This window comes from Trichosurus vulpecula, chromosome 4 (assembly GCF_011100635.1).
Source record: "Trichosurus vulpecula isolate mTriVul1 chromosome 4, mTriVul1.pri, whole genome shotgun sequence".
Taxonomy (NCBI): Eukaryota; Metazoa; Chordata; class Mammalia; order Diprotodontia; family Phalangeridae; genus Trichosurus; species Trichosurus vulpecula.
In genome coordinates, this window is record NC_050576.1 from 241,051,730 (window position 1) to 241,079,531 (window position 27,802).

The window sequence follows — 27,802 nt, forward strand, 5'->3', positions numbered from 1 at the left end:
CACAAACAACAACACCCTCCATCTTGCAGCTCTGGGTATTCTCTCTGGCTGTCCCCCATGCCTGGAATGCTCTCCCTCCTCTACTCCAACTATTGACCTCCCTGGCTTCTTTGAAGTCTCAATTAGGATTCTACCTTCTACAGTAAGTCTTTCCCAACTCCTTCATTCTAGTGCCTTCTCTCTGTTAATTATTTCCTATTTATTCTGTATATAGTTTGCTTTCCATATATTTGTTTGTATGTTGTCTCCCCATTAGATTGTAACCTCCTTGTGGGCAGGGACTGTCTTTTGACTCTTTTTGTATCCCTAGTGCTTAGCACAGAGTAGGTGCTTAATAAATGTTTATTGATTACTGATTGATAGTACTAGTAATGTTGGTGGTGGTAAAATGGCTGAAATAGTAGCAATGCTAGTAGTAGTAGTTGTAGTGTAGGTTAATAATCTTGGCACCTAATGAGATAAAATCAATGGCCAGAATTATATTAGCTTTGTTGTTGTTGTTCAGTCATTTCAGTCATGTCCAACTCTCTGTGACCCCCATTTCGGATATTCTTGGCAAAGATACTGGAGTCATTTGTCATTGCTTTCTCAAGCTCATTTGACAGATGAGGAAACAGGGTTAAGTGACTTGCTTAGGATCACACAGTTAGTGTCTGAGGCTGGACTGGAACTCAGGTATTTCTGTCTCCAGGCCCAAAAATCTACTCACTGCACCCTCTAGCTGTAGAACCTTGATAGCCTTCATAAGCTAGCAAACAATAAATCTCTGCACAGTAAATATAACTACCAAATATACTTGAGAATTAAAGAAACACACAGTATGAAAACTGGAGCATTATCATAGATGCAACCACTATCTTTAGATACGTGGCCATTAACATTATCCAAAAAAGTTATCATTTCAAAGGATTGTTGCCATACCAAATACTCATAAAATCTAAGCTCCACTGAAAGAAACCTAGCAGAAGAAATCAAAATCATACAGAAAGATGGAGTGAGATGCCATTCTTTCTATGACCGGAGTTGGTTAAAAATTCTTTCAGAGGGACAACAAATGAGCCTATTTGCCAATTCCTTTATTATTAAAAGCAACTGTTTTCTATACCCACACAATCATTCACCAAAGAATAAAGAAAGAAGAGCAACTGCAGGAAAGCAACTTTTCCTAAAAGCACTTCTATGTGAGAGCCACTGAAAAAGAGAATAATAAGATAATTAACAGTAACAGAAAGCAAAAGTTTAAAAAGTGATACAAGTAGTCCAAGCAGTACAAAAGATGAAATAAACAATCCAACCTCAATCAAAAACATTATTATAGAGGTCTGAGAAGTAATAAATTAGAAGAAAGAGAGAATCCCCAAAGGATAGGGAGATTCTCAGGTCATCTGTATCTGTGGCTTCCAAACTTTTTTGATTGAAAAACCCATCAGTAAAAAACTTTTAAGCACACACCCCAAATATGAATATATTTACTTATTTTGAAATTAATATGCATGTTACTATACTAATAATTATTATCATTACAAAACAAGCAAAAATAGAAGTGAAAAAGGATGAAAAAAATTAAAATTATATTCCATTCTTAGATTCAACGGAAAGCCAGCTGAATATATTTAATGACTAAGAGGGTAAGAGAAGAGAGACAATCGTCAGACCAATGAATTAGGGGAATCCCTTTGGCAGCAGTGTGGAGGATGGCAGGGAGGTGGAAAAGACTTGAGGCAAGCAATCCAATAAGGAGGCTATTACAGCAGTCCTGGCAGGGTGGTGACTGTGTGAGTACAGAGAAGGGGATACATATAAAAGATGAAGAGGTAAGACAAACAAGATTTGGTGAATGATTGAATGTGTGAGTATGAAGTGACTGAAAATGAGGAGTCAGTGATGGCACCAAGGTGGTAAGCACCTGAGCAACTGGAAGGATGTAATGCCCTCAGAGGGCATCAGGAAGGCTAAAAGGGTAGGCTTGGGGGAAAAGGATAAAATGCTATCTGTTGATCCAGAACTCAATCTACCCATACCAATGCATCTCGTTTGATGCTGTCCCACACCTCTTAAAATAAAATGGTTTAGAAAGCAGGGTGCTTACTCACTGCCCCTACCACAAAACCCATGGTTCAAGGGGTATACACTGTTTGCACCAGCTGATCTAGGGGATAGGCAGTGGGAATGGAATCTTACTGATGGCACCCGCACATGTGTGGTAAGTGATTACAGTCAATCTTCAACTTTTGTGGGGGTAACATTCCTGGAAAATAGTGTGAAAGTCAAAAATATGAATGGTGATACACTGATGATATGGAAAATAGGGGGTTAGGTTCCTGAGACCACCAAATACTGTTATCTTTCACAAGAAATGGTTGAAAATAACTTTTTCTGCATGCAATTCTTTATAACAAAATATTAATTCTAACAATATACACATTTCCTAACACAATAACCATGAAATAACCCATAAAATGTTGGAGAGAGGAGAGGCAATATCAAACAGGATGGGGAGGGCGATGTCAGAAGAAGCCCAAGGGAAAAAAGAGAAAGGGGCAATGCCTCCTACTTCTAACCTCCCTTTCTACTTGGTGGCTGAACTGTCCCCCTCTAAAAAGCACATGCCCTGGGGTGAGTCCCAGGCAGTCCAAGCTCAGAGCTCCTGTGCTGGCTGGCTTGGCCTGTGGATCTGCTCCTCCATTCAGGGCCAGTACCAGAGGGAGGACAGGGGCAGCCACCATCTCATCTACTCACAAGCTTGGCCACTTTTTTTTTTTTAATTCCCTCATCCTGAACTTGAGAATTCACTTTAGCGCTTTCTGGAGCAGATTCACAAACACTTTTATGAACAGAACACGCAAATGAAAATGAAGTTGCTAATAAAATAAATACTTGAGGTCGCAAGTTAGTTCAGCTTAAAAATCTGCTGATGAAATGACAAGTTCAGAAGGAATGAAGGAGTTATCTTGAAGAAAAAGGAGGGAGATGAGTGGCGGATGTTGGGAATACTGGTGAGCGTGTTTTTTTTTTTGGGAAAAAGCCCTATGATTGGCTCTTGAAATAAGAGTGGGATATGACCTGTTTTCCCACCCTCTGACTGGTAGATCACATATACCTAGGGGGTCAAGTCTTGCTCCCCCCACCATACCACTTGCCCTCACTTTGGAGACATTGTGATTTCTATTACGTAACAAGAAGTCTAACATAGTGAAAATTCAAGTTGGATCAAAAGAGAAAGAGAACATGAGCACACCATTAATATAAAGAGAACAGTTACAAAGAGAACAGTTATAAAGAGAAAGGCAACTAAAATTCTAGCCTCTCTGTAAAGCAGCAGGTCAAGATAAGATCCATAATTATTGACTCAAAGGATTCACAGTTGTACATGAATTACTAGGCAAGGCACTTCCAGCTTCCACTCAGACATAAGCCTGAATCCACCTCTCTTAACAGAAGGTTTCATGTATTCATAACTAAAATATGAGAATACCAGTTACCTCACCAAATATATGCCAATTTATATGAAGAATTCACATATCAATTTAAAAATCTATAAATATTTACAAGAAAACAATATATTGGCCAAGAAAGAAAAAGGATGGGCCAAAAATGCACAAGGGAGCAAAGAATAACTTATTGATTCAGTAAGAATGCAGGAAGGAGATAAGCATTTATTAAATGCTTATTCTGTGCCAGACACTGTGCTAAAAGCTTTAGAAATATTATCTCATTTGATCCCAACAATACTATAATGTAGGTACTCTTATGATCCCCTTTTACAAATGAGGAAACTGAGGCAAACAGAGATTAAGTGACTTGCCTAGGGTCACACACATGGCAAGTATCTGAGGCTAGATTTGAATTCAGGTCTTTCTGACTATGAACCTGCTATTCTCTCTATTAAACAAGTTGCTGAAAGCCCTATAAAAGTTGTAATGTCTTCATTGATAATTAAAAAGCTTTTGATTGAGTTCTCAACTAGTGCCTTAGTCATATGCTACAAATATGTAACTGATCCAGACAAACTGAGAATATTAGAACTGGATATGACATGGAATACTCCTCTACCTTTGAAACTTGACACCAACATAATATTTTTAAGAATAAGTGCTATAAAATTTGATCTTATTAAGGGAGAAAGTTGAAGTCCATTATGGTTCTTGCTTAGTCTTAAATCCATTATCATCTTTCCTAAACAAAATTATACATGGCTTCCAAATTAAAGAGGGACAGGGAGCCAAACATGATATTAACCAGAGGATGTACATAAATGATGTCAATCCACGTGGCTCCACCAAAACCATATCAATCATTTTCTTCATTTCACAGAATCTTTTGCTAATGATATAAAAATGTCATTTGGATTCAATAAGTCAAAAATATCTTAACATATACCAAGGAAAGGTAGAGACTGAAAGCTTTGAGCTTGAATGGAAGGTTATCTTAAACCAATGGATGAATCCAATAGTGATAAATTATTGATCTGCTTGAGAAAAGATACATCAAGCATAAGACTAGCTACAGACATTAAGAAGCTTATCTGAATAACGAAATCAAAGTGGAATGAGACGATGCTCAAAACAACCAATACCTATGTAATATCTGTTGTAATATATACTTAAAGAATTATAAAAATGATCAAAACAGGTTTGGAAAATAGCCTAACAAAAACCAAACACAGAGTCCATCATCCTAAGGATGCTAAAAGGAAAATTAATACTTCCTTGCCAAAAAGAAGGAATTGAATTGATAGACATTCTTACAGTACATAATGAACAGATTCAAAATCTACCATAATACTTTTGGAATAAGTGAACATCATTTCCCCGAGTAATAGTAAAGACTAATAATTGGTACAACCATTGGATTTATCAAATATAAGAGTACTCTGACAACTGATGGAATCTATAGAATGGCTAACATCCAAAAGTGGAATCAATAGGCTCTCTCCATGAGTGACATCTACATGAATTCTGGCAACAACACATAGACAAAGAAGAATAGAACAAATGTCTGACATGCAGTTTTGTCAGTGGGAAATGGAGGTGTTTGTGATCAGAATTTAAGACCAGGTCATTGCCCATACAAATTACAGAAGGGTTATCCTTTAAAATCCCAGACTTATTGATCGCTGTTAAAAAACTCAAAGAAAAGGATATAACTGCAGGCTACAAAAATTTAGCACCTACCTAATCTCTAACAAGACACAGATTGGTAGTTAGAATTCAGTATCAGAACCCCACTGTGGACTGACGCATACAAATCCCCATACTACAAAGAGAAACCTACAACTATCATAAGGATCCTAATCAATAAGGTCACCCAGATCATTTATCCCAGATTGAAATGTGTAGGTTCATAATCACCCTGATATAACAGATTCATAAAAATTGAAGAACATTCAAGATGCATTATCATGTCAAATACTTATAATGCCCCAGCTACGTGGAAAAAAATGCTTCCAAAATACAGGTGTCTGACAGAGGATACTATAATGGCAGCTAGGTAGCAAAGCAGATACAATGCTGGGCCAGGAAGACTCTTCCTCTCAAGTTCAAATCTGGCCATTTACTAGCTGTGTGACTCTGGGCATGTCACTGTTTGCCTCAGTTTCCTCATCTGCAAAATGAGCTGGAGAAGCAAATGCAAACACTGTAGTATCTTTGCCAAGAAAACCCCAAACGGGGTCACAGAGAGTTGAGCATCAACAATAACAGAAGCTGTATGGTAACAGAATGAGGAACATATCTCTGTTGTTCTATCTGCTGCTAGAGAGGTACCAAGGATTCTCTCAGCAAGCATACACAGGATGAACTTACATCGTAATATTTTTCATCTCCAAAAAGCAGTTATTTACCCACTTGTTCAATAGTACATAGAACACAATATAAAAGAACAGTAATATTTTCCAAGGACCATTTTTATCTAAACCCAATGAAAAAAGATGAGATGAAATGATAGTACTAACAGGAAGATTTTATCCTTAAGGAGGCCAGACATATTGATCAATGTAAATTATGTAATGAAGTGTTGGAACCTATGCAACATATCAGTGAAGAACATAAAAATGTATCATTTCTTGGATTTCCAGAAAGGCACAATCAGGTGGCAAGAATTATAAACCAGAACCTCATTAACTTTTATAAACTCATAAAAAACAAAACTCCATACTAAAAACATATATCCTAAAATATCCTTACAAATTAACAAAATAAACTGTACTGGTGCCAGAGCATCATTCCTGAGAGGACTGCTGTGCCCACAACTACCCAGATACAAACTTAAGGACAATATTTTAATAGATGTAACCATACCCAACATTCAGAACCACGAATCTACACAACATAAAAAGCTTTCACAACAAAGAGACCTAGATTAAAAAAAATTAAAATCATATAGAAAGAGGATGAGAAATGACACCTTTTTTTTCTTTTTTTACTGGAACTGTATCAAGTAGGCTTTCATTGGCTCTACAAAAAATAAACTTATACCTTAACCAATTTTAATTCAATTTCTACATTCCAATATAAAATTCAATATATTTTAATCCGATATAGGCTTTAGTCAACTACTAAAAGCAGTTATTTTACCTACCTGCATAATACCCTATACTACATTAAATATATGTATATGTATATGTATGTGTGTGTGTATATATGCACATATGAATAAAAGTAACATGTTCCAATCATGCAAATATACGAAGACCATCAAAAAGATGAATACAATTTTCTAGTTTTTTGGGTTTTTTTGGAGGAGTGAAGGCAGGGCAATTGAGTTAAGTGACTTGCCCAAGGTCACACAGCTAGTAAGTATGTCAAATGTCTGAGGTTCGAGTTGAACTCAGGTCCTCCTGACTCCAGGGCCAGTGTTCTACTCATTGCACCACCTAGCTGCCCTGATGAAAACAATTTTCAAAAGAACTACAACTATCTGATGTGTTTGATATATAATATATCTAGGGTGACCCAATAACAATCCTATCAGGTTGATGGTACTATTTCTGCAATATTACAAATAAGGAAATTGAGAAGCTGTAACTTGGTCATGTTCAGAAAACCCAAAGTGTTAAGAGATGAAATTTGAACCCAGGTCTCTTCAGACTCCAAAACTAACAGTCTTTCCATGACAATGTGCTGCCTTTCCAAAACTGAAGCAGGAGGTCTTTAAATAACAAAGTGGCACCCTCCCTTAGAAATATTCTTTTTTTTTTAATTTTTCATCTGTATATCTCTTAAGTAGATAGAACTACTGCAAAACTTTTATAGCATGACTTTAGTTTTAAATCTGCTACAAGTCAGTACAGGTTAATTCTAAGACAAGGCAATGGACACCAAATTAAGCAGAGTTATAATATACTATGTTCATAAATTATCTGTGAAATAATGAAAACCACAATATGCCTGTAGAGCTGAGTTTGTGGCATATGCTGCAAAGTTTCCAAATAAGCATTTCAAAAGTAATCTAAATACTAACACACATATTCCTTCATAAGAAAAACTGAGTTGCCAATACACTTTGTACTTTTTAAGTGCCTCATAGATATTTACGTACATTTTGGGAAAAAATGGATGTAACAGATTAATCCATTAAGTTTTCTATAAGTTGAGGCTTATAGATGTCTAAGATGATAAAAATAACTGTTTTCATTTGACATTAACAAATTACCAAGGATAAAATCTTTGCCAAGCAAATCCCAAATGGAGTCACAGTCAGACATGACTGAAAAAGAACAACAACAAAAAAATAAAAAAAAAACTGAATGAATTTGTATTTACTAATTGTCAGTCCAACATATAAAGCGTTAAGCTGCCTGAAACAAAAATTATACCAAACAAAAATTATATCTAAAGTGAATGCTTGTGTATCCTTAGGGGCTTCAGAAAGAGCACAGTAATACACTAGTGGTGATTCATTAATTGGTTTCAACAAATCTGGAAAGCAAGTGGGAATTATGTTAATAAATTGATAAAAAATGTCCATTTTCTTTGCCCCAGAGATCACAATTACCAGGCATGATCCCACCAAAGGTCAAAAACAGGAAAAAATGGTCCTTAGATAAACTCAAATATTTATAGCAGCACTTTTATGGTAGCAAAGAATATTAAACAATGTAGATGCTTCACTGTAACTGTGGTATCTTGTGCAGGAAGAGATGGTGAACATGAAAAATTCAGAGAAGCTGTATCAGTAAGGCAAGATTCATAACCTCAAGGATGACCATGAATATGCCTGTATGGTTCAGAATCCCAAAGTATGAGAAACTGTCTATGTAGAAGGCCTCTGTATAACATTTATTTAGACTGCAGAGGATCAAATCCAAGGACCAATACCTCCAATTTAATATAGCAGTAATTATATTCCAAAACCAGTAAGCCCACCTCAATGTATCAACAAGGAAATTATAACACAGTATTACAGCAAAGAACTAAGTCATCCTATAACCTTCATCCCTGCTAGGGCCTTCCCATAAACAATCACTCACAAATCCTAACTGTCTGCTTGCCTGCCTTTTCTCCCCTCTCAGTTCTCTGGTCTCTGCAGCTTCCTGGTTTCCACTCTCCACTCCAAACTCTTTCTGCAGCTCTGTGTTTCGACAATCTGGCTAGCAGCTGTTGGGGGCGGTGAAAGACCCACATATGCCCAACAACAAGCATGCTACCAGCATGCTGCCAAAGCCCAGGTTCTTTTGACCTGCTTTACTAAGGAAAACAACGTTAAGGCGTTAACAAGCTTACTTTAGTTCACCATACAAATACCATTCACTTAGTTCAGGGGAAAAAGCCAGCACCCTGATCTTTGGAGCAAATACAAATTACAAATATCGAAAGACAGACCAAATACAATTCATAGTTACCAACATCTAAGTTCAGCCAGGAGCTCATAACAAGGGCTGGCCCAGAGTCACACATGCCACCATGACTGTGGGTAAGAGCTCCAAAAAGAGAGAAAGCCAACCCCTAGTTTTATATCTTTTTCAGGGTCAAGGGTGAGTCACACATGCGACTCACCCATGTGACCTAAAATCATCACAAACAGGGGACCTAAACCCATGTGGTCTAAAAGCTTCTGATTCCCAAACATGTCACTCAAACTCATGTGTAAACTAGGCCCTCCCCTGAGGCAAGGAGGTCACCAAGGACTCTCATTCTAATCAAGGAAACGAAGGCCAAACTCTTCAAGGGCACTTGGTTGAACTGAGTGCTAAGAGCCCATTTTGTTTACCAGTACACTCTGTCATCTCCTTCTCTTTGGGCTGAATTCTGATTTCTCCTCTGACTTCTGAATTCTCCATTCTCAGTTCTCATTGGCTGCCTTCTGGGTGTATATACTCTTTTTTGGGGCCTGAGGGCTTCAAGCCTAATCTGCAAAAGGTGTGGGCCTGAGCCTTAGTGCTTAGTCAATGAAGGGATTAGGCCTGCCTACAAACAAACCTCTAATTAAGCTTCCCTTAATTGACCCCACCTGAGGTCTATTGAGTGGGTGGGAAGGGTCTTTAAACCCTGATTGGCATCACAAAGGTCTCCCTCTGTTGGCCCCACCTGAGGCCTATTCAATGGGTGGGGAAAGATCTTTCACTTACAGATTGGCCTTTCAGAAGCTGAAAGATTCATACAAAGAGATGCAAAACAAAATATGCAGAACCTAGGGGAAAAATAAGCAATGATAGCAAGAAAGAAACCAGAAAGAACCAAAGAACAAAAACACCTTTATGTCTATGGAAATAGAATGATCTGGCTTGTCTCAGAATAAGAGATGGAAAGATGGCCGTGTACTTTTCTCCCCTTCCTTGGAGAGGTGAGGGCCAATGGGTGAGGAACATGTTTCATAAACTGTCAGACTCAATTGAAGAGTTGGTAAGTTTGAATGAAATGTTTTCTGTGATTTTTTTCCCTTTTCTTTATAATTCTTCTGTTATGAGGTATGGTTCACTATGGGGAGGGAGAGGGAGATATTTGGAGATGAATATAATGTAAAAGGAAAAGCTATTAATATTTTTAAAACATTCTCAGAAATGGCAAGATGTGCACAAGGTAAATGATTATCAAGATTAAATACAATAACTAAAGTAAGATAAGTATCACTAATCGTTGCAAGAAGAGAAAGGTTTCTATAACTCATACACATCTAGATTTTCCTCTCAAAGGAAAGCTTCCTTATATTTACTTTTTTCCAAAACATATGTTCCTACATTAAAATCCTATTCTAATATCTCACTATGACATTAAGGGAGCCTTGGATGCTTGAAGGCTCAAGGTCCTACTAATGTGCAAAAGTTTCAGATCTTGACCCAGTATCAAGAAAATGTGTTTGTGTCCAGCCTGGATTGTTAAAAAGAGGCAACAAAAGGTGAAATAAATTAGAAACCCAAATGCAAAAAGGCAAACTTAACTGCAAAGCTAGGTCTTTGAATTGGCAGGATGCCTAAATGAATAGAATGTAGTTCTGGAAAAGTCTACCACATTAAAGAAAAATAAAAAGGTAACTAGGGGGAAAGAGAGAGAGGGTAGTATTCTGTATCCAGGAGATATACTTGCATGTGAAAGTTCAGTAACCAGTAGGAAGAAACATGATAGAAAGCATTAAGAGTTAGATCGAAATCAACAGAGGCAAAAACAGGAGGAATGCTGTCATTATAATAACACCACAAAACAACTGGATGGAAAGAAGAAATGGATGAGTTTGCAAAAGAGAGAACAAGGCTGGTGTACAAGCATAGGAGATTTCAATTTTTAGATATCCCCTAGACCTCGCTCTCCAGCCAAAGCATAACAGCTAATAATTCCTTGACTTGTTTCCTTCAAAGAGAGAAGGAAACAATGAGAGGAAATTCTACTCTTGGAACAAGAAATTCCAAAAATTACAAAATAGTGGTCCCCAATAAGGATGAATAGGATTGGTTCAGGGCTGAAAATGATGGAAGCAGAGAAAAAAGAAGGAAAGTAAGGCTCAATCTGATAATTATTTTAGATTTTAGGAGAGAATTCAAAGTGTTCAGAGAAAGAATAGAGAACAAGAAGGTGTCACGGACTAAGGTTCTATCTCTATACTAATTTTAATATCCATTTTAGCCTGATTACATTATCCACTTTTTATAACATTCAGGATATTGTAAAGAAATTTAAATGAGAAAGTAAATAGTAAAGTCAAGCAACAAGAAATATTCACGGGTGGTCTGGCTTTGTCTCTCTCATCTCTCCCCACGCTTGTGTGTGGCACTGACTGCTGTATCTCCAGGAAGCAGTGAGGAATTCAAATGGACAACTCAGGAGATTCACTGAGGGGCTGCCATTTTCTCCATAATCCTGTAGGACACAGAGTAATCTAGGAAAGGACCCTCAGTTTTAGCCTGAGCACCACCTGATTTCAAGCATTTGCCACTGGGAAAGACCACCTAATGATGTAATGGGTAGTATCTAAATTTAGCGTTGCCCTTTTTAATAATCAATGAATTATTTTAATTGTATTCTAAAACATTTAATGTTTTACATTGTATCTTTATTGAATTTGTGCATTGGTCCTTCTTTTATCTTTTCCCACATGAAACAGACAATCGATTGGATTCTTCTTTGTCAGGCTCAGCACAAGTAGTATACTGCCTCCTTGACAACAAAAGAAAGTATCCAGACTCAATATATGGGCTGAGTATGAGAGAGGAGTCACAAAAACACCTGTCAGCAGAGTACTTATTAGTGCATTGCCTGTTGTATGAAAGATGCTGAATGATGTTTGTTGACTTGACTTAACACCAAATTTGGGAAGCTGGTTGACCAGAAAGAGGGTGGTGGTCAAGAATGGTGGGAAATTTGGAAGGGATGGTTTCTGGGAAAAGACAATGAGTTGTACTTTAGAAATTCTGAATTTGAGATGCCTATGGAGTATCCAGTCGAAGACAATCCAAACAGGGGTTGGTGATGTAAGATTGGAACTCAGGGGAAGGCTAAGGGTTGAATGTATAGATCTGTGATTCGTGTGAAGGTGGATTATAATTGAGCACCCAGGAGCCGACAGGTTAACCATGAGGGAGAACTCTGAGAGAGAAAAGACGAAGGCCCAAGACAAAGCCATAAAGGGGCATGACATGGAGGAAGAGACTTGAGAAGAGCAGTTAGACACTTTCTATGAAACAACCTGGTAAAACAAGCAAAATACTATTTTATTACTATTATTCATTATATGAATCAGATCTAGAATAAGATAACTTGTCCAAAGTCATAGAGACATAGTGTCAAATATTACTATAATTTCAGGAAAACGTCATAAATTTCTTGCTTTTTAAATACATATTTATATACAATCAAGACAAATGATATGATAGTAAGAAAATAATAGAAGAAATGATTAAACACTTTTTCCATTTTATTCTTTCTTTAAACAAAATCAAATTACCTACTGTTTTATCTATTTTATTTTTAAACAGTATTTCTGTTTAGCAACTCGATAGTATACAACCCAGGCAGATAGGTGATATTATGATCCCCATTTTACAAGTGAGGAAACTAAGACAGATAGAGGAGGTTAAGTGACTTGCCCAGAGTCCCAGGGCTAGTAAGTGCGTGAGGTGTGATTTGAACTCAGTTCTTCCTGACTTCAAGTGCAGCACTCTCTCTAATGTACCACTATTCTTTTTACAACTGCAAAACACTTGAAAGAGATTCAGATCACTTATCTGACTACTCTCTAGAGTCTGTAAAAGCTTTCAAATCTAGCCACCTTCAGGACACACAGTATATCATCTACTTCATTGCAGCACACTAGCTCGAACAAGGAAGGCCCAAACATGGTGATTTATTGCTGATGTTCCTGAATTCTCTAGCATTCTTCACTCTGCTGTGAGATGGCAGGATTTCATCCAGTAACAGTTTTAAATTCTCACCTCAACTTTTTTTCCCTAGAACGATATTATCTTTCAAATTACCCACTAGAACGATTCATCACTCTGACAATGTGCCATTAATCAGGACAAACAGGTTTGATATTTTACAGCATTTCAAGACAGATGACACCTTTCAGAAAATGAGGCCCTGGAACAGAAGTTTCAGGTTAGTTAGAAAAACATTATCTTTGGTGGTTGTGTCAGTGGGACGGAACATACAAACTGCTACTATTATCTCAAATGCCAACTTACTCGTTAAGAAATTGTTAATGATTATCAATAATTCGAGAAACATTTTTGGAAAGCTCGCTTTCCCTCCACCTCTCAGAATTTCAACAACTAGAACATTATGGAAAATCAGGTCCATTCAAAATTCTCAAGCTTCAGAACCCAAACTGGCTGTGTCCACTGACTCTCAATGCTGCCTATCTTCCTCTTTTCTAAATGCAAAAGAAAGGACCTAATTCATCCTTCTTGTTTCTTCTCCCAAAATTTCCCAAGAAGAGTAGACAGCATTTTAAACCGTGAATGTCCTAAATAAAATACATCACCCCTTCTAAAAAAAAAGTATACAAGTCAAGTCTCATTATAACCAAAAAAAAAAATCTCAAATTGGTTGTTCGATAATTTTATTAAATAGGGCAGGGAGGTGGCACAGTAGATAGAGTGATGGGCCTACAGTCAGGAAGACCTGGGTTCAAATCCAGACTGAGATACCTACTAGTTGTGTGACCCTGGGCAAGTCACTTAACCCTGTTTGCCTCAGTTTCCTCATCTGTATAGTGAGTCACAAAAGGAAATGGCAAACCAATCTAGTATCTTTGCCAAGAAAAATGTTGAGCACACTGAAATGACTGACAACAACTTTTATTAAATTGAATATTTCATGAGCTAAGGTAAAAACTGGCTGAGACTCCCAGACCCTAAGGCTTTGTGATCATTATATTCTTATTATTATTTGAACTATATTCTAAGTGTAGTCTTTTTCCTTCCTGGTTGTTGCCAACAGAGTTTCTCAAATATTTTTTTTTCCCTCTCATATACCCAGGATACTTTGAAAAGTGCCCTAAGGCAGTTTTCTTTTATTCGAACTAAAATCACTTTCCTAGAATTGGTCAAAATGCCTTATTGGTCCTGGCTTCATCTATTCAAAAGACATCCATGGGCCATTTCATAAGTATCAGTATTAGAACATTTTTTAGACTGTGTTCTGGTGAAGTCTATGAATGGGGCTCTGGAGGTGGCCTCTGTCAGCAGAAATCAACATTGGTACATTTTACTGATGATTTTAGGTTGGCTATAACTCTACGGACCGGCCTCCCTTCCCCTCCCAAAAAATGGTGATTTAGAATGGAAAGAAACAGAGTGAGAAAATTAACTCATGTTATTGACTTTCTGTATCTTGATAGTTTTTTCAATGCATTAAATAGTTGTGATCATACATTTAACCGTTTCGTGTTGTTTCAAACGCAGAAGAATATCTGTTTTTCAAAGAGAAATGCAGAGGATTATGGCACATACTAATGCAGTTGGTAAGGTTTTGATCTAAATGTTTTCTTAAAGCAATAAAGAGAAATGACTGAAATAAAATAATATTACAAAAACAATAAAACTCAATAAAGTTAAATGAAGATTAAATTATGTGTGTTTAATAAAAAATTAAAGGCTTTTAATCACAGCATCCATGTTCCTCAAATTATCCCACTTTTCTAGGAGGGTAAAGTGCACCATTCGTGTCTAAATTCAAGAGATATTTAATGGAAGAGGCAATTTCACAAAGTGAAAGTCACTGAACTGCCTCTGAGTAGCCACATTCCACACATGCTTTCATTAGAGGTAGCTGGTTGGGGGTGGAGTGGATAGTGTTAGGCCTCAAATCAAGAAGACCTACATTCAAATCTGGCCTCCAACGCTTAATTGCTGTGTGGCTGTGGACACAAGTCTGACATCTCCTGCCTCAGTTTCTTCAACTATAAAATGGAGATAATAATAGCCTTATTATATTATATATTATTTTATATATTATATATTGTACAATATAACAGTATATATTACAGTGCCTACATGTATATGTGTGGATTATATATACATATATATAGTATATTATAAAAATATTTTATGGGATTGTTGTGGGGAACACAGGAAAATTACATTTTTAAGAAGCATTTAACACAGTCCCTGACATAGGGTAGCCACTATAGAAATGCTTACTTCCCTCCCCCCATATTCATTAATAAAGAACAGGAAAGTTAACATTCTTCCCTCAGAATTATTAAATGTATTCATATGGAACTTTTCATATAAAACACACAAGGGTCTAATTTCCGAAAAGAGTATTTTTAAAGAATTATGCTAGTCCAGAGTCATTCCCCTCCAAGTAAAATTTTACTTTAGGTAGATTGCAGGGTTTCTTCACTTGGGATCTATGTTTTTTTTACAAATATTTTCCTTACTTTATTTCAATGTAATTGATTTCTTTTATAACCCCCCATGTATTTTATTTTATGCATTTATCCATATTATTCTGCGATAGAATCAGGAGATTAATCTGCCAAATATAAATTATAGAGGCACCTCAATAACTCAGAATGGTTGGATCTGAACAAGAGAATTTTCTGTTTAACCAAAGGTGATCACTTAGAGCATCAAAATATTTATTTTTTTTCTGCTTCTATCTTTTTATGAAGGTCTTTTAAAAATAGATGAGATACATCACTGCCTTAATTCAATCAATGAGATATAGCCTTATGTTGGTCATCATTATGGCCCTGCAACTTTAAAATATGTATTAAAATAGCTTTGATGGTCATCACAAACAAATGGGAATGTCCATTTGGGTTTAGCAGTGAATTATCAAAAGTGCAGCCTATTTAAGCTTTTTGCATTTTTAGCTTTTAGCAGCTTTCCCTGACCAATAATTCTTTATTGACCTTCAGGTTTCCTACTTTTCTGCTTGCCTGAACCCAGCATAGTAAAAGCTAAAAATGAGAAGACAAAGCTAATGATTACAAGAGCAGCAGCCTGCACTGTTCAAGAATGAGCTACAGATTCAAAAATTGGGAAATTGAAAAAAGGCAATATTTACCTTCATTATCACCATTCCTGGAAGGCAGCTAGGTGGCACAGTGGAGAGAAAGCCAGTCCTGGAGTCAGGAAGACTCATCATCCTGACTTCAAATCTGGCCTCAAACACTTTACTTGCTATGTGACCCTGGGCAAGTCACTTAACACTGCTTGCTTTAATTAGTCATCTGTAAAATGAGCTGGAAAAGGAAATGGCAAACCACTCCAGTATCTTTGCCTAGAAAACCCCAAATGGGGTCATGATGAGTCAGACATAACTGCAATGGCTCTACAACAAAATAACCATTTCCTACAGAAATTTTGCCTGGTTTCAGAATCACCAAAGAGCCCTACCGGACCCAGAAAAAAAATTAACCAGCATACATTTGATCTCCTTGTCAGTTGGAGAAAGAAATGATAGCCAAGAACTCCATCAGCTTAGGGAGAACAAAATCTCACTTGAGAAATAGTATAGAGAAAACTGACAAAGATTATGAGAAGTATTACCTTTCAAAACAGTGAAAATCAGTAAAAACAAAGACAAATCTACAGAAATCTTGCCCTGGGACCCAAAATGAGCCATAAAACCCCTAGAATATTCATGGATGAAACTAGAAGGACAAAAAATAGACATAAAATGGAGGAAATACATCAAAGTAGCCGCATTTGTTCATTTTTGTTCTTATAACCCAGAACCCACCAAAGTATCTAGAACATATTAAGCACTTAATAAATGTTTGTCAATTGACCTGTTTTCATTACTGGTAAAAAATGTTCCTCTGAATGAAAAGGGTAACACAATTCCCAGTGTCCTATACAAAAAAAATAGAATTGGAACTTGGAAAGACAACTTAGGAACAGTGGACTGACCAGTACAAGTATATACTGAGGAAATTCATCTCGGAGATGAAAGAATATTTAAAGTACTGAGTGATTACATTTTAAAGATCTGTTAGGGAAAGGAAGATCTAAAAAAATGGGGGAAAAGTCACAGATAAATATTAACACCCCAGAAAGAAAATCAGAAGAATATTCTGATCTATGTCCATATGCCTGTTTTCCATTTTTTTAATTTAAAAAGCTTTTCAATTAAAATAGAAAGAGGTAAGTTTTTATAAATGATTCTCTACAGTAAAATTTATATTTACTGTAATAACTGACTAAAAGGCAGAGAATACAAGATCTCACTGGATTTACTGTGTGTTGACCACAAACAAATCAGGCATTTTCCTCGTCAGAGCAAAGTTCAGTCTTATAGATTCTCTCCCCCAAAAGACATTTCTCATACATATGCCAAGGTCAAACAAGATTATTTGATAAAAGGAACAAGAGATAGCTTCCTTCAGTGATCTCTGATTATTAATATCATGGAAGGTGAAACACAAGGCGATACATGTCCATCTAAGGTATCTCACCACTTTCATGGGGGAATATCTTGGATAAGTTTCAAAGGTGATGCTAAAGATGCTAAGGTCCACTAGCCGCACCGCTCCCCCCGCCTCCCCCCCGCTTATGGATGAAAGTGTTCTAATTACATCAATCCAAAGAACACTACAGGGTCTCCTCTATAAAAATCTGTGACTTTTCAAAAATTATCAGCCTGGTAATTGTATAAGAAAAACTAAATGGTTAGAAAATGCCCATGGTCAGGTTAGGACATGCAGCTGCAGGACCAGTCCATTGACAGTCTATTGAGTTAGTACATCAGTATGTGTATTTGGGGAAAGCACTGCAGATGGGCTATAGCTGGAGTCAAAATGGAATAGGAGCAAGACAGCAAATTGGATAGGATCTGAACATTTGTGTGGTGCTTTCTAACTATGTCAAGCTGTTTCATGTGCAAAGACCCATCTTTTCAATGAAAATGTTTCTGCAGTGATACTCTATAATTATAAATAATGAAACATCTTATCCCTGAGAATCCAACTTGGGGGTTACCCGGAGGGCAATGGAGAAATGGATGGAGCCTAGAGCATACTTCCAATAATGATTTAACTTCAAGAAGTAACAGAAGAGATATTATCCAAAAAGCCTATGACAAAACTGGCTGGTGGTATGCTAAGGATGAGGGTCAACAGGGAGCTCCATTGATACTCAAAGAATGTCAAGGCCTCCAGCATGGGCAGATGCTCTAGAGAGGGTCTATGAAAGAAGGAGAAATGGATTAAAATCACATAGGAAGAGAGACAGGGTTGGGGTGTGACCTGCACTCATAAAGGGGGCACATCAAGAAGTTGGCAGATCCACTGGGGCACTAAATTAATATAATCCTTCATATGTGCATAATACTTTAGTGTGCACAAAATGTTTTGTCTGGTGGTGCAAGTATCCTTGTGCCCATTTCACAGATAAGGCAACTGAATCCAAGATAAGTTAAATTACTTACCTAAGGTCATATATTGGAAAATATAAAAGCCGTGATACAAACTAGATTATTTTTTTTTTACACTAGACCACCCTAGAGCTCTAACAGGTTAACTCTTTTCAACTCGATGAAATATTTTTTAATTAATAGACCTTATTGTTTCTTACCCTAGCAAGTGCAGCATAGTGAACAGAATTTGGCATTTCTTTGATTTGTAATCTAAGAGTGTCTTAGACTCATTGCACTGGTGAAATATTACAGTCAATTACAGCACTCTCTGTGGTAGCAAAAAACCAGAAACCAGAATGATGCCTAAAAGATGTAACAGTTGAATAATTATACTATAGGAATGCAATGGAATATTATTGGGCCAAAAGACATTACAATTAAGAGAAACTACAGTTAATTAATTAATAATTAATTACAGTTAAGAGAAACATGGGGAAATGTGTATGATATGACAAAAAATAAAGCAAAATAGAAAGAATACATTATACAATCACTGTAATAATAATAATGATGAAAGCACCTGAAATATGATTAACTGTAATTAACAATTTTGGTCCTAGAAAACGAGAACTACAGGCCCATTTTCCCCCTGTAAATATGACATGATGAGATATGGGTGCTTCACTGGTTTATTTTGTTAAACTGTTTTGTTTTTGTTTTTTGTCCCAAAGGAAGGTTTGATGGCAGGTGGTGGGAAGCATATTGGAAAATAACTGTGATGTTTGGAGAAATGAATCCACTTTAAAAAGAATTAAGTAGAAAAAGAGGAAGTTAAGTGACAGGTTGGCTTATAAAAAAATGTCTTGAATGATGATTTTCAACAAATATTGAAATAGGAAAATGCATCAAAAATTAAATACAAACAATATCAATATTAAGACTATCTGTATTCATTTATAACTTCCATGGAATCAAACTATTGTCCATTCTTATCTAAAATTTCTGATCATTCCACCAAGAATGTAAAACTTCATTCTAAAACAAAAATTAATTTAAAAGAAGTATTTAGCGTCCAATGAAATAATTTTAGAAGATAGATGCAGATTATCTGTGGGAGTCTTGGAAATTAATGAAAAATATCCTGTCTTCTAGATAATGAAACATATGCTTTCAAATTCTCACAAAGAAACAAAAACACATAAAGCATTTAAAAATCCCAACCTGTAAAAGAGTCGTTCTATGGCGCTTTAGTGCCCCCTTCTGATGGATTCTAGCAAAGCAAGATGAACAATAATTTTCTCCACATTCAAGGCAAACCTTGGGGGAAAAAAACAATACAAGATACTTTTAAGACATGATCCCTAGTGAAATTTCACATAATCATTTCATTTCATCTTCTTATTTCCCTGACATACCAAGGTGGCATTCATGATGGAATGCTTAGCAGATACTGAAAACAATTCATTTAAGGGTTTTCTTTCCTTTGTGAAAACCTGCCTCAAGCTCTAGCTGCTAACGTTGCACAAATAATGTCAAGGTTGCAATGCAGAAGAGTTACACATATGCAACTACTAGGAAACTCACCAAGTGACCAGCAGGTCTTTGCTCAGGAGCAGGACAAGACACATTGCGCATGGAGTCTGTGAAAATGCATGTTTTGGAAAATGGTTTCTCAGACATTAGTAGAATCTCTCAGAGCTTGGGCTGTTGTTTTTCTGCAGTGTTTTACCTCTTTGGCTTGGTTTCCATAATACAGCTTTTTCCTAATTGGACTATATTATTTGGTCAGCCAACAAGTATTTAGTAAATGCCTACTATATGCTAAGCAGTCTGCTTTTTACTTTTGCCAGTGGTCCTCAAAGTAACACCAAAGGATCTTCCAGATGATTCAAAAACATAAGATGCTCACCCACTGTGTCTCAGAGCAGACCTGAAGGTGCCGGGCACTGACGATAGACAAAAGGAAGGCTCAAATGGGAAGGGTGGGAGAACCAAGACAGGAAGCCTAACTGCGATATCTTATTTAATATTTTGTTTTTGCTCTGTCTACTACCACCAAGACTCTACTGTGTGGCTTCTTCCATTACCCTTCTCCCCTACATGGTGATAGCAAGAGGCAGGTGGCAGAGAACTGAAGACATCAAAAAGCACTGGTTCAGAGTAGTATTTTTTGCAGTATCTGAGGCTTTTTGCTTTGAAAAAAGTGGCTCACACACAAAACTGTGTGAGAACAGTCCATAAGATCACAGATTTAGAGCTAAAAGAGAGCTTCTAAAGGCCATCTGGTCCAACCCCCTCATTTTATTGTTGAAGAAACGGAGCCCCAGAGAGGCAGGTTATATAAGTAACAAGTAGCAAAGCTCAGATTTGACCCAAAGTTCTCCAAATTAAATATAATGGGGTTTCCATTGTTATCTACACAATGTCAAGGGAACCAGAGGAGGGAGGTCCAACATGTTGGGTAGACATCCTGTGGAAGATTTATAGAATGCCATAGATATTACATATGATATATGTATACACAATTACATAATAGAGAGAGAGAGAAAGAGAGAGAGAGAGAGAGAGACAGAGAGACAGAGAGACAGAGAGACAGAGAGACAGAGAGAGAGAAGAGAGAGAGGGAGGGAGGGAGAGGGAGAGAGTAGCATAGGATGAGAAGGCATTCATGTAACTGATCTACATCATCAAAAGACACGGAGAAATACATCCAATAAGTTGACTGGCTCCTTCCATGGTGCATTTATGTAAAGACATGAATAAGAAGACATAGAAAAAAAACCATGGGTCCTTCCATCTTCCCAACTTTAGGGCCCCTTACGTAGGTTGTCTCAACCTATTACAACGTGAGCTCCTTGAGAGTAAAACCTGTCCAGCTTTTCTCTTTATGTTGAATGCTTCCTTAATAAAATATTTTTAATTCATTCATTTAAAAGGAAGAATTCTGAGCTCCCCAAGTGGAGGAGATACCCATACCAAGGAAGAGATCATAAATTTACCAAAGAATCTTTGAGGGCTTTTTAAAATTTTTATTCTACTTTTCTATCTCCTACTCCTAATCCTTAACAAATCTACATATGGTTGTTAGATATTTTACCTGAAGTTGCTCCTAGTTTATACCAACAGTCTTATCCTCATTTCATATTTCAGGCTCTCACCTCTCATTTGGACTACTGTAAGAATCTCCTAACTAGACTACCCACCTCAAGTCTCTCCCCACTCCAATCAATCCTCCACACCTGCTCAGACTAGCTCTTCCTTTACTTGCATCCTCAATCTCATACACTCCTACCTTTTCCAGTAGTCTGCCCTCACTTTTGCCTCACTTTTCTATCCACTGGTCCCTTTCTGTTGCCTACAAACAATACCCATGCCCTTCAGCCCTCATCCTTAAAAAACCCTCCACTGATGCTATCATCCCTGCTGGTTCTCTCTCCTCTCCTCAGCTAAGTTCCCTGAGAATGTCATCCACACTGGGTCCCACCATTGCTCTTCTCTGACTCTCTTCTAAATGTTGTGTAATCTGGCTGCTAGCCTCATCATCTAACTAAAACTGCTCTTTCCAAAGATAGCAATGATCTAATTACTAAATCTCATGGTCTTTTCTCTTGACTTATTGACCTCTCTTCTCTACTTTCTTCTCTAGGTTTTAAAATGTTTTTTAGTTTTTTCTCATTTCTCTCTCCTGGCTCTACTCCTATCTGCCCAATTACCTCTAAGTTGCCTTTCCTATTTCTCTTCACCCACATCCCACCCAGAAAACATGAATGGACCTCAACTCTCTTCACTGAGTCCTCTTTTTTTTTTCACTGTATACCATCTCACTTGGTGAACTCCTCAACTCCCATGGCTTCAATAATCATATCTATGTAGATGAATCCCAGAGCTACAAATACATCTTAATCTCTCTCCAGAGTTACAGTAGCAAATCAGCAGCTGTCTTTTGGATATCTTGATTGGATGCAGGAATCTCAAATTCATCATGTCCAAGACAGAATTTGTTATCTTTCCCAAGAAATCCACCCCTCTTCCCAAATTCCCTGTAACATCAAGGATCCCACCATTCTTCCAATTACCTAGGCTCATATCCCCTTCTTGATTCCTTATTCTCACTCACTCCACATGTCTTATCATTCCTACCTTCACCACACCTCTCAAAAACACCCACTTCTCTCTCCTAATATCACCATCACACTTATTTAGGCCCCTCACCACCTCTTTTCTGCACTCCAATAACTTTCTAATCAGTCCCCTGCCTCAAATCTCTTGCCACTCCAATCCATCCACCCACTCAAATACCAAAGGGATTTTCCTAAAATGTTAATCTGGCTATGTCAACCTCTACGCATTCCAGTGGCTATTACTTCTAGGATCAAACATACATTGTCCATTCTGGCATTTAAAACTCTTAATAACCTCACACTTTTCTCCATTCCATAGACTCTGTGCTCCAGCAACACAAGTCTACTTTTCCTTCCTCACGCATAGCCCCATCTTCTGTCAAGGCACCTTTGCTGGGTCTGTCCCCCATGCCCGGAATGCTCCTGCTCTTCATCCTCAACTCTCAGTTTCCCTGGTCTCCTTCAAGACTCAGCTCACATCCCATCTTCTGCAGAAAGTGGTCCTCCCTGCTACTGATGCCTTCAGCTCTCCTCTCATGTTACTTTCCTTCCATATATCTTGTCCATGTCTGCTCATTTACATTTTGTCTCCCCCATTAGAAAGCTAAATCCTTAAAGACTAATGTTATGACTTCTCTTTCTATGCTGTGTTTAGTGCAGTACCTGACACAAATAAATGCTTGCTGACTGACTTACAACCACCATGTTAGGTCAGACCCACATTGTTTCTTGCCTATGTTAACAACACAGCATTAAAGTCTCTTGCTCTTTAGTCCACACTGCTGACAAAGTGACTTTCTCCTGAGCAAAAAGCTGAGCATGTGATTCTCCTACTCATTCATCTCTAGTGCCAACCTATTACCTGTAGGCTCAAATATCAGCACTCTCCCTCTCCCTCCTTGTTTCCCTCTCTCTCTCTCTCTCTCTCTCTCTCTCTCTCTCTCTCTCTCTCAAAGATCCTCACTACTTGGCCCCAACCAATCTTCCTAGTATATGACTCCCCTTCCTCATCTGTGATCCATCCAAGCAGGCCTTCTCTCTATTCCTCCCATACCACACTCCATATCTCCCATCTCCCCATCTTTGCAATGTCAGTCTCCTACATGTATGAAATGCACTTCCCATTCACTTCATTCTCATAAACCCCCCTCTTCCTTCAAAATGGAGCCCAAGCACTACTTTCCACAGGAACCCTTCCTTTATCTCCTCAATTACTTAGTACTGACCCTCACAGGCTACCCTGTATTTAGTTCACCATGTGTTTGTATTCTTTGATCTTATATTTATTTAGTATATACTTATGCATGTCCTTGTTGTCTTCCCTCTTAGAAAGTAAGTAGGGATGGTTTCACTTATGTATGTCCTGGTTTCTTCCATGTTAAGGATGACTCCCAGACCACCCAGGTGTTCATTCTACTCTGAGATGCCCAGCAGACATGCCCGGAAGATGTCTGGCCTGCCTCAGAGATCCTCCTTTTTAGCTTCCTTTTCTGTAGCTTCCTTTTATTCCTCAGCTACTTGAGGGCAGGGACTAGCTTTTATTCTTTGAGACAGTATTTGTATCCTCAAGAGCTTAGCATGGTTGGCACACAGGAAGCATTTATTAAATGCTTATTATTGACTTGATATTTTTTATTTTAATAACGAATAAGTTTATTTTGTCTATGAATGTGGGTAATGGGACTTAATGCATCAAGTCAAAAGAAGTTTCTTAAAAACAAGAGCTTTATCACAAAACAATCACTATGATGAAATTCTTCTAATTATCCATTCACCGGAGCTCCAAGAACACTCATACATATTTCACAACTGAGTCATTTACCTACTTCATCAAGACTTTCTATCTCATTTTGATTTAAGAATGGTTGTTTAATTATTTGTTGAGAAGACTTCTGATCTATCCTTTCTTTGTGCAGTATCACAAATCATCTTTCTCAGGCACCAGTTCAGATCAAAGAACTCCTTAAAAAAAAACCTCAAACCACAGCTACAAAAGTATGTCTGATGGCTAATTAATGTTTCCTGCAATCACTTTTAAATCCTTTAACAAGACCTTCAAGAGCTCCCTTTCCTGTCTGATCTGATCTCTCACCCTAGCCTGCTTCCCGCACCCCTGTCAGTTGGCACACCCACCAGAGGTTCCCTGAATATACCTTAAACATATTCATTTCTTGCAAACCAACAGAAAAGGCATTTCTGCTAGGGACAATGTCCTTCAATTCAATTCTCTCTAGAAAAATTTGCCCTTTCAATCCTGACCAAATGTTATGGAATGTCTCACAAATAGACGCTGATGTCCTGACTTATCTCTAATAATAGTAATAATAAACATCAACGCAATGCTCTAAGATTTGCAAAGTATTTTACATACAATTGTTTTATCATCATTTTATAGATCAAGGAATAGAAACTGAGAGAGCTTAAGTGACTTTCTTGTGTAGGTAAGTTTCTGATGGGATTTGTTTCCAAGTCTTTGTGATTTCAGGTCCTGAGACCTAACCATTACAACAATATTCCTCATGAAACTGGGCAGCTAGGTGGGGCAGTAGAACCAGGAAGACTCGTCTTCCTAAGTTCAAATCCAGGCTCAGATACTTACTAGCTGTGTGACCCTGGGCAAGTCACTAAACTCAATTTGCCTCAGTTTTCTCATCCATAAAATGATCTGGAGAAGGAAATGGCAAAGCATTCCAGTAGCTCTTCGAAGAAAACCCCAAATGGGCTCACAAAGAGTCAGACTTGATTTCAGTTTCTATATTACTGCCAGTAAGATCTAGTCATATGTATCAACAATCCAGCTAGCAGCTTCTGTGGGGGTGTAAGATCCACCAACAAACAACACCCAGAAAGCTGCCAACACAGGTCCTCTTGATCTGCTTCACTTAAGGAAAGCAACATTAAGGGGTTAACAATCTTACTTTAATCCAGCATACAAATAACATCCACCTAGTTCAGGGGAAAAAGCCAGCACCCTGAATTACAGACCAAATACAATTCCTAGTTTTCAACACCTGGGTGTACAGCCGGGGAGCTCATTAGAACCATTGGCCCAGAGTCACATGTCACTCCTGCTGTGGCTCAGAGCTCCAAGGGAGAAATCTAACCTCTGCACTTATATATCCTGTTCAGGGCGGCGACCTCACTCAGGCTGGGCATGGAGAAGTTGCCCACCCCCAATATCACATCAGATACAAATCGATGGCTCCCAATTGTCTCAGTGGTGAGAAACACAAAAACATCCCACTTTATCTGCCCCATTCAAACAAAGGCCAGGATCATTAAAGGTCAACAGCAAAAAGTCCCACCTGAATTACTATTACATCGTACCACTAAATCTGGCAACACACTGATGCCCTAGATGAGACCTGGTAAATTTGCTTTGCTCAGCATCACACTGCTAGTCAATGACAGAAGTGGGACTAGAAGCTGGGGTTCCTAAATCCTAACACAACCCTCCCGTCCATCCTTCATTCTTCCTACCTCTCACTCACTTATTATTTATTTATATTTTTTCTTCACAACTATGTTTGGCTGTCATTTCTTATTCACATCACCATAAGTCACTGCTCCAGACCTTAGCATCCTTCTAGTCTACCCACTCCTTTATAGACAAGAAATTAAGGCTCAGAGAAGTATTTGCCCAAGGTCACAGTCAAGATTTGAACTCAGAACCTTTGACTTCAAATTCTGTGGTCTTTCCACTGCACTCCCTACTACATTTTTGGTGTTTATGTGAGCCTTTTCTACCATCACATCAATATCTTCAGATTACCTGCCTTGAACATTTTCTCAACCTTCTTATAATGAATATAATAAAACAATTCTAAAATAAATTCTAGATATTTGATGAAGAGCAGACTGAATAAGTAAAATTTTAGATTAATAGAAGTTATAACAAATCAAATTTCTTTCTTTTCAAAATTAGCTCAATGTATTCTATCAACTTATTCTATGCAAAATAATGCAATAAAATGTAATTAACAAACTAATTATTTATATATGAATGGGTTTTTCTAAACTACTTGATGGTAATTCGAAAGTGTATTTTGAAAGTACTCCTGAAATCTTATTTAAAACATTAACTTTCTGAGCAAACTTTTTAAAAAAATTGAAAGTTAAAGTCCAGCTTCTCTATCAATAGCAGCAGTTCTAAATTATCAGGGTCTAAATCTATGGATTTTCCTCTTTTTAAAAACTCTTGCTCCCTTAATGATTTTAATGCATCACGATGTCATTGTTGGGTTGCCAAGACCAAATAATTCATGATCTGGTGTCCAAATTGTTGTTGAAGAGTCTTTCTGTTGATTAAAAGTCTACTGTTGATGATCATTAAAGTTTTAATAAATATTTTTCAAATCATCTTTGAATTTTCTGTCCTTCCTGTTTAAACCCAATGAGTCAATCACTGCTACAGTATCTTGCTTCATTGTGTCTTTCACAATTAGACTCTCTTGCCTATCCCCACTATCACTACCCCAGCTAGCCCATAAGTACTTCATTTTCTGAGCCTTGCAACAGCCTCTAAAATGGTCTCTCTTTTCTAATCTCTTCTGACTCTAAATGACCCAGGTCAAGTGGTGTTAACCATCTTAACACACCATTTCTGTCTTAGCATTACCTCCTCAAAAAATCTTCAATGACCAATACTTGTTACCAACACAGTGAAGTTACACTTCTCACTAGGCCTGCACTTCAAGGCTTCCATGATCTGATCCCACTGTATTTTTCCAGTCATATGACTTACTACCTCTAAAACACAGATTTCAATGAAACTAGCATGGTCTATTTACTAACTACCAAACATCTTTTTTCTCTTTAATGCATGCTTGGTCTCTCTTTCCCTTATGAAATAATCATCAAGCATTTATCATTCCCTAGGAGCTAATCACTGCTAAGCCCTTCATTCTCTCTACCAATCCAAATTCAATTAATCTTTCTAATCTTAATCTAATGGCTCCATGGGCTTCAGTTTCCCTTAATCACTGCAGTCCACAATAACCCCCTCCTATCATTAAATTACTACTTAGTATCATTCGTGTGGCATCGAATTATAGCTTTGTATCATTACTTACAACTTCTCAGATGCAACTGTCTTTTCCCCAACTAGACTGCAAACACACTGAGGGCAAAGAGGGCATATAAGGGTCTAAGAATACTTCTATGTACATGGTAGGCAATCAATAGACATTATACCAGAAGACAACTATAAAATTTACTGTAACCAGATCAATAAAGCACTATTTCTATTAACAATCGATTTCCTGGCATAAGGAAATAGTTTTTGAATTTGTAGGGAGAGGAGGAAGGACTGATTCCCACACAATGTACTTGACAACAGCAGTGATGGGTTAACAAATTAAAATCAAGTACCACAATATGTCTGCCCTCTTGTTAACGCTTTATAGGGAATAAAGGAGTAACCTCTGGTCGAATTAAGAGAGC

General features: G+C 37.5%; 1 protein-coding gene across 1 annotated transcript in view; it reads right to left on the reverse strand.

Moving 5' to 3' along the window:
* Positions 1 to 27,802, reverse strand: part of ZBBX (zinc finger B-box domain containing) — a 114,855-nt gene that overhangs the window by 68,811 nt on the left and 18,242 nt on the right. The window contains exon 6 of the mRNA XM_036756074.1: positions 19,461 to 19,556. Within this exon, the coding sequence (XP_036611969.1) occupies positions 19,461 to 19,556 (96 nt within the window). The remainder of the gene's footprint in view (positions 1 to 19,460; positions 19,557 to 27,802) is intronic.